Below are 8190 nucleotides of genomic sequence, written 5' to 3'. Positions count from 1 at the left end.
CGGTGATATTGGCTAAATGGTTCACACTCATATGGATGGATGGATGGATGGATGGATGGATGGATGGATGGATGGATGGATGGATGGATGGATGGATGGATGGAGCACCCGCCGACGTCACAGCTATTTCACCGTGCCATTCCAGCAGAACAAATCAGACTCATCAGGGACACTGTGGGTGGATTCAGAAACACTTCAGTCCTGCGTGGTGTTCTTTTGTAAAAGCCTATCACAACCTGAAATAGACATCAGCACCAGTGTCTTGCAAAACATCCTGGAAATGTTTCATTGGATTTATTTGAGGCAGTAATTTGCAAGATCCTCGTACTCAGCGCTCACTTTGTGGTTATAATTGGATCAATACAAATGGCAGCAGGTGGATTTCGAGGACTCAACATGCATGTGTCATGAGAGGACAAGGTGTCAGATAAAGAAGAAGTATCTGGGCATGCTTGGAAGCACATCATATATAGTCCTATACACTGCATAAGAAATTTAAACAATAAGAATTTCAATAAGAAAAGTAGTGCCCACAGTCAAAATGCAAAATCTGCATTCAACTACATATTACCAACATCTTGAAACAGGACTTTAAATTTTAACAAAGCTTCAGGGTCCATCAAAGTCATCCACCATCAGTCTAAGTACCTCATAAAATAACAGTTTCATCAAAGGCTTGAATGGTTTACTGACAGTTTTTATAAAATGACACAACCAACAGTTTATTTTCTTTCAACAAATTACTTTAAACTCTTGCCTGAAATTTGCAAAATGTTAATAGATGGAAAGTGGATGAGGAGTGAATGATCTTTAATTGACACGGTTTTCACTTCATTTGCATACATTTTATACAAGAGATTTTAGCAACTTAACAAAAACAAGATCATCACTGTTGGTCAATCACAGAGAAACTGATTTGCAAAAAAAACTTCTGCGTTCACAATTTATAGATTCAAGCACAGCAAAACCATCAGACGGCAAAAGCAGAAGAGCAAAAAATTAACATAACAGATATGATCACTTTTCTTTCTTTCTTTCTATTCAAAGTCACTGTATCTTTGTTGGGGCTTTTACTTTCCCGGTGTAGCCTGTTTTGCCATTTCTCTGAGTCAAAAGACATGATTTTGTCAGGATGACCACACAAGGACAAAAATGAATAAATATAGAAAATTTTATTCAAAACACGTAAGTTGGGGGTGTTTAGAGGCTTAAAAACTCCTAGAATAATTTACATACTTCTCTTTGTGTGTCCACTCCTTTGTGTGCAGAAAGGAATGAAGATATCAAAGCTTGTTTGTAGAAACTTGGCCTTAGACACTTCTTCTACTTGATCTTATGTTGTTCTTATTCTATCTTGTATAACAGATCCGAAAAATATATAAGTTTGAACTTTCAGTCTCATTGCTCTTTAGTTTTGTTTTCCTACGCAATTTCCAGTATTCCCCATCTACAGCAGCTGACCATTAGTGCGAGGGACCCATGGGATAGTGATCAGATGACTCAACGACTTCATAAATTAGTTATTCTTGCGATTAATTAGAAGAAATACAACACAGCTTACCCTTAATTCCACCACAGGCCTCTTCGGTTCCGACTGTGAGCAAGACCAATGACGGAAGCAGCGACCTACTGACGTCTCCAGCCCCTGATGAATCTGAAGTCCCCTCCTGCTCCGTGAGAAACATCCAGGTGTATAAAAAGAGAGCAGGGCTGAAGGCGAGCAGAAAGACAGAAGGAGAGTTAGGAAACATCGGATCAACAGCGTGGACATACCATACAGCAGCGGCAGCAGCAGCAGCAGCAGCAGCTCAAGATCAGGACTTTGGACAGCGCAGCTGCAAGAGCCAAAGCAGACAACTTTCCCAAGAACACATGTAAGATTTTCTTTCTTTGTAACTGTGCGCTCCATCCTTAATTTGGTGTCACTTTAAACAACTTTAGACCTATATAAAGAGCAGAATGTGGATATTTCATAAGAGAAAAAATGCTTGTTGAGTTTTAAAATAGCTGCTCGACACTTTACATTTATTTTGTGGTCTTTTGTGGCAGCAGAATTGCAGCATCTTCGCTATGTGGTAAGGTTCCTAACTATCGCCAGGGTCCGTGCTGTGCGTAATTACGCACTTGATTCTGTAGTTATTTTTCCTTCCTCTGAGAATTCATCGTTAACTAAGACTTTTGGCAAAGATCAGTATCTTGGCAGTCTTTAAATTCTAAAACTCATCGGTTTAGTTTGTTTGCAGCCGACATTACAAGAGGTCCGAGAACTGAAATGAAACAAACAAACAAAAAAAATTCACAATTCACGCCTTCACAATTCCATTACTAATTTTACTGTCATTATTTATCTGGGGAAAATATAAACATTTGTCATTTAAAACAAGCCACGGTGACGAGCAGTCAATACATAGAGATGATCCACAAGGATTTGGTACACCTCGTCTTCCAGTGCCTCTAGCTGTGCGTAATTGCGCACTGGATGCTTTATCGCTGTCTTAGCTCAACGTTAGATCAAATCAAGTTCAACGCCCTAACGGCTCTAGTTTTCTTAAACGCTCATCAATTTCTTCCAATTTCCTCCAGCGAAATGACCGAATAATTTTGCGTTATAGAATAAAATTTAATTATATTATCCACCCTCGGCAACAACCAGGCAATCGTGTTCAACAATTGTAAACAATTGTACTGCAATTTCCATCCTCAGGTGTAAAGCGATGTTACAAAGGACCGGTCCCCACCTGCTTCTCCTAATAGCCCTGTGCAGTGTCTTGTACTCCCAGACTCTGAGTCTGCCATACACATCCATGAGGTAAGCGCAGACCTGTTTTGTTTTTTGTTTAAAAACTTCTGAGAGGTATAAAATACATCTTATAAAGATGTAACGAATCTAGTCGCTATGAGCATGTTTCCCTCTTGATCTTTGCTCACGTTTATTTATATAAAGGAGAATTCTTAACTTTTATTCAAGCTGTCACGCTTAATGACAGAAATTACGTAAATTACGGGTCTCATTGTTAAAAGAGACGGAAAACTAAACAAATAAATAAAATGTCTAGAATTGAATCAGGAACAAATTTGTTGGCAAGTAATGTTTATTCAATGCAGTAAAATGAAAAAAGGAAAACCATTACCGGTGCAATTCTGAGCAGTGCAATGGGAACATTGGAGCTGGTGCATGTCTGTCTGTATTACTTGGTATTTTATTAGCTACTCAATGTGACCAGATTTTAAGTGTGTGGCTTTATGATGTTCTGCAGACCGACGAGACACGCAGACGGTCTATTCACCAGCGGATATAGCAAACTCCTCGGACAGCTATCAGCGAGGAGGTACCTGGAGTCTCTGATTGGAAAGCGGGTCAGGTAGGTGAACACTCCGTCTGCAAAATTTTGCATTTTATTTCTTATCGTGATTTTATAAAGTTTCTGGATAAAGACACCTCACAGATTTCTCTCTTAAATGCAGTTTCTTAGTTCATTAGTTCGCTGTGCAGACACGCCAAATACGGACGATGAGATAAAAAATACTTTTTATGGAACAATATGAAGGTGAAAGAGAGGCACGAAGAAATACATTGGCATTATTATTTGAAAAGCACACGCCTGACACAGTGAATGCAGTACAATATCCACTGTATGTATGGTTAAAAATAGCATTATTTATATATATGTGTGTATAGGAATGATTTGATTAAATATTAGTTTGCTTCCGCTCTTGCAGTGACACATAATTCAAAAACTTACATAGAGAATTAATAGAATAACTTCTTGATAATGGCAAATAGTGGATGTTAACTGAGAGGTGAATTTATGCCATCACCTCATCACATGTTTCACATATAGCCAGGAAGCGCATACACAAGCACACATACACACAGAGAGAATATACCACAAATTACACACCGTGAGCTTCAGTGACTTTGCACTGAAACCTGCTTCCCTCTCTGGCCTCTGGCTCCGTTCTGATTTCCTCTCTTCTGTCCAGTGATGAGCTGATGGAAGAGCCAGTGAAACGCCACTCAGATGCCATCTTCACAGACAACTACAGCCGCTTCCGCAAACAGATGGCTGTCAAGAAGTACCTGAACTCAGTCTTAACAGGGAAGAGAAGGTCAGAGTCATTCCTCCGTATGCTCACTTTCAATCAGATTGTAACTTAAATAATGATGGCCAAAAGACAAAAAAAAATATTGATGAGGCCTTAAAAAAGCTCAGTTTATGCTTTGTGTCACTTATTAGTGAGCGTTTCCTTCCTAACATCATTTGCAAGGATATGTTTGACTTATTCATAAGAGTTTACATTTCTGTTGCCTGTTTGAGGGAGGAAACATTTCCCAGCAGTACCTGAACACAGCACAATCCTAAAACCAGGACTATAAAATAAAACCCAACCACACATTTATGTTTATGTATTTCAATCACAGTTAGAATATCAGTATCATGTATAACAACACCGGAACAAGAAAAGTTTTTATTTGCACAGATCATGCTGAGTAATTGAATGAATGAATGGCTGCATGTCTTATATAATAAAACTTTGATTGCTACCCTTCCTAATCTTTCTCCAAACTTCACACTAATTGAACACACAGCCTAGAAGATCCCGGTGCCAGCGGCCCAGAGGAGTCCAGGGATGAACCCAACACCTTCCAGGAGAGCTATGATGACATCAACGTAGATCATCTCCTCAACAACTTTCAACTGGTAGGTCCTGGCTTTGCCTGACCCCAATCTACTCCGTAAACATTTAAACCTGATTTTAACTCACAAACAAACTTTCTCAACTAAAATCTAAAGTTTAAAGTTAAAAAATAGTGTTCTCACATTAAATATTTCTAAATATTCACACGGCTGAAAGAGTTAACAAATGTTTCATGAGAAAATGTAGTGAAATAAGAACCTTCTCCTCTTTGACCATTTGCCTTCCTGTTTTTTGCAGCCCCTTTGAGGAGGAGCCCGCGCTCAAGTCAATACCTCAAGCCACCTTCATGAAACCGCTCATTCAAAGAAAACAACACAGTATTAATCCAAAGGACATTTGAAAGTCAGCTCAAGCAATGATGATGTGTTCTCCAATGTGGTTATCTATCTATCCATCCACACAGTACATGTGTACACTGTATATATACTGCATATATACACCATATTCCTCACTAAAGACTTTGGGCCACACTGAGCAACGTGCGTGTCCATGTGCAGTTTTGATTGATTAGCATTTGACGTCGGCAACTGGCAACAGCAATTATAAACAGGAGTAGCAGGTTTAGTTTCTTTCTGAGATTGCTGTTGTTCCTCTCGCAGTGAAAGTGTTCTTCTGGAGCCACTGTTATATTAAGTTTAAAAGACATTTGTCCCATCAACTTTCTTTCAGACGTTTTACTCATTGAAAATTCATGGGCAGAAGTCAATCAGTTGTATCCATTGAGTTTCAGTGGTTATATTAAAACTTTAGCATAAATGGCCAAATGTGTAACTTTGAATGTTTTTACTAAAAAAGCTAACTTTCAACTGAAAACCTGTCCAACTATTTTTTCGTTGAACATTGGCCTCATTAGTTTTGGGGCAAATGGAAAATGTTTATTTTCAGTGGAATCTTTAAGCCATTGACTTTCAGTAGAGTTTTGGCTTCATGGCTTTGGGGTAGCATTAATTGTGCCACTGACTTCAGCTGAACCATGTCCTGATAGCTGTTAGTAGAACATCTGTTGTATATATTTGAATTAGATGACATAAATTGTGCCATTGACTGTGCCCGCCGAGTCACATTTTTTTCTATATATACTTATTTTCAGTTAATATGTTTTAACATTTTCTTTATTTAACAATTATTTAACACAGAGAATGTCAATGAATATGTTTACTTTAGGTTCTAGTGGCAAATACCTTTGAAAATAAGCATATGTGTGAATAACTTCTGACATAACTCATTTTAAAACAAGATCCATTAACGTTTAGTGAAATTACTGCTTGATAACATACTGTATGTTACATGACACAGTAATCCAATAGAACATCAGTCATATTTTCTTTCAAGGAAACTGTTATCTTTATGTTCAATGGATATATTTCCAAAAATAATATCAATCATACAGTTATTCCAATAAATGTGGTTAATTTAACCTGTTGAACGTCTATAGGATTACATTCATTTAGGTATTTCTATTCCATTATCTTTAATTGAAACATTGCTCCGACTATCTTTAAATGGACATCCGTCAGATTTATTTTTGACAGCAGTAGTGCCACTGACTTCACTGCTTTATAGAAATTCCATTGCTCTGGTTTGCTAGTTGCACATCATTACGAGGGAACATTTGAGTTAGGATCATTAGGATGCTCACTTTCAACAGATTTACTTGGGACAATAAATTTGGTTGTACTGAATTCAAATGAAACTGTTGTCCCATTCATTTTCAACAGTGCAATCACTGAGAATCTATATGTAGTCTTTTGCTGATTAAAAAATGGGATTCATAGACAGGAGGAGCACATTTTGAGAGGACACAGATGAATATAACCACTTTATACTAATCAATATGTAGAGGAAAGAAGTTATAACTGTGCATAGGCCTGCCTTTAGTGCATATAGTGATGTACACCACTCACCAAATAAAAGATTTTGGTTTATTTTTCAAAGCTGAGTTGTTTTGTCTGCCTGATTGTTTGATAATTAAATGACTAAATAGCATCTTTTGCAACTATTAGTGGTCTTCATAGTTTCCCAATCAAATCTGAGTAATTTGATCAAAATGTTTCATGTTGGGGATCAAAGGCAGCAAATATATAGCAACATTAAAATCTTTGGTAGTTCAGCCACACTTAAAATAGAGAATGTCATTTTAGATTCATTGAGATTGTTTCTTTAAATTCACAGATTTTAATTGGTTGTCCCCAGTCAGCCTATCAGTCATAGGTGTGACTGTGTAGATGACAACATGTTGGCATATATGAGCACAAAGCCGCAAGTGGCCTTTCCTTTTCCCCTGTGGCCGTCAGCTGATTGACATGAGGCTCAGTGACACTGACATGAAAATGCTGAACAATACTGAGTGCATTAGGATTGTCCTCAGAGCGTGAGAAGAAGCAGGTTTAATCACAAATTGTGTTCTTCTCATTCACTTTTTCCTCCGTTACAATCAGCATGTAACAGCAGACACACAGAAGTAAAGGCAATGCTGGATTCCCCATTAAAGTGCTCCTAGTCTAAGAATAATATAACAATATGCAATTTAAATACACACTTAAATACACATTTTTTTTGTAGAGGACTTGTGGTCAGTACTTCTCCCTTAAGTTTCAAAAAACTGTCGCATCAGCACCATGGACAGCGACACTTGTTTTGCGCGTTGAAGTCTCCCTCCATACATTTCAAACTGTTTTTCTGTCTTTCCACTTACTTACAATTACAGTAATTTGTTTTTGTAGTATTTCAGCCAACTTACTGATATTGTTTAAAACTGTCACAAAGACCATTATCATTAGTGTCCTGAGTCAGAAATAGAAGTCATACCAAATAATGGATGTTTTATTTTATTTATGTTGTTTTATTTTAATGAAAATAACTTGATGGCATTTTACTTACACTTGCTCTAAAGATTTTACATTTACACGTGTTAACTTTCATTCAAACTTCATTTAAACCATGCACACTCCTGCATGCACTATATCGTTAGCCTAACAGCATAATTGCCTAAGTGATATTTGAACGTTTTCGGAAAACAAGAAAAAACACAATTTGTATTGACATTGTAACAGTCAGTCAAAAAATGTCTTAGGTATGTCATACTAATAGGCTAATGAAACACAAATTAAATGACAGATAATTCAATTACAGGGGCTGATTAATGAGGGACATTAGATAGGAAATTTACATACAGTACATTTTACTGCACCTGTTCATCATTAGTGACCAGTTATAGGCTATGTGATCTCTAATACTGCATTGCACACAGTTGTCCATAGAGGACATTTTAGCAGGTGACACAGAATCCGAGATGTGCCGTATACACAATGTCATACTGTGTATCATTCCTGCGTCTGTAAAGATGTATGTCGTCAGATGGAACCACTGGACTTGAGAAATGCATTAACACATGTTGTTTTGTGTCTTTTGTTGCTAACATTTCAAGTGTCACCAGCCTTTCTCTGTCTGCATCAAGCCAATGCCCTAATATTAGAAACAAAACTGTTG

The 8190-nt window shown here is 37.4% G+C and overlaps 1 protein-coding gene across 1 annotated transcript; it reads left to right on the top strand.

Annotated features, from left to right (window-relative positions):
- Positions 1–1721: 1721 nt before the first annotated feature.
- On the top strand, positions 1722–6640 carry LOC125018899 (vasoactive intestinal peptide). Its single transcript, XM_047603316.1, has 6 exons — positions 1722–1874; positions 2705–2809; positions 3258–3362; positions 3985–4110; positions 4592–4703; positions 4939–6640. Coding segments are annotated over exons 1-6 (459 nt in total). The 5' UTR covers positions 1722–1872; the 3' UTR covers positions 4948–6640.
- Positions 6641–8190: the final 1550 nt, after the last annotated feature.

This window comes from Mugil cephalus, chromosome 13 (genome assembly GCF_022458985.1).
Source record: "Mugil cephalus isolate CIBA_MC_2020 chromosome 13, CIBA_Mcephalus_1.1, whole genome shotgun sequence".
Lineage (NCBI taxonomy): Eukaryota > Metazoa > Chordata > Actinopteri > Mugiliformes > Mugilidae > Mugil > Mugil cephalus.
Note: the sequence above shows the minus strand (reverse complement) of the source record. Positions and strands in the feature narration are given on the sequence as shown.

Coding starts and splice junctions, on each gene's coding strand:
- LOC125018899 (XM_047603316.1), top strand. Junction 2,810..3,257: donor CTGCCATACACATCCATGAG/GTAAGCGCAGAC, acceptor GATGTTCTGCAG/ACCGACGAGACACGCAGACG. Junction 3,363..3,984: donor CTGATTGGAAAGCGGGTCAG/GTAGGTGAACAC, acceptor TCTTCTGTCCAG/TGATGAGCTGATGGAAGAGC.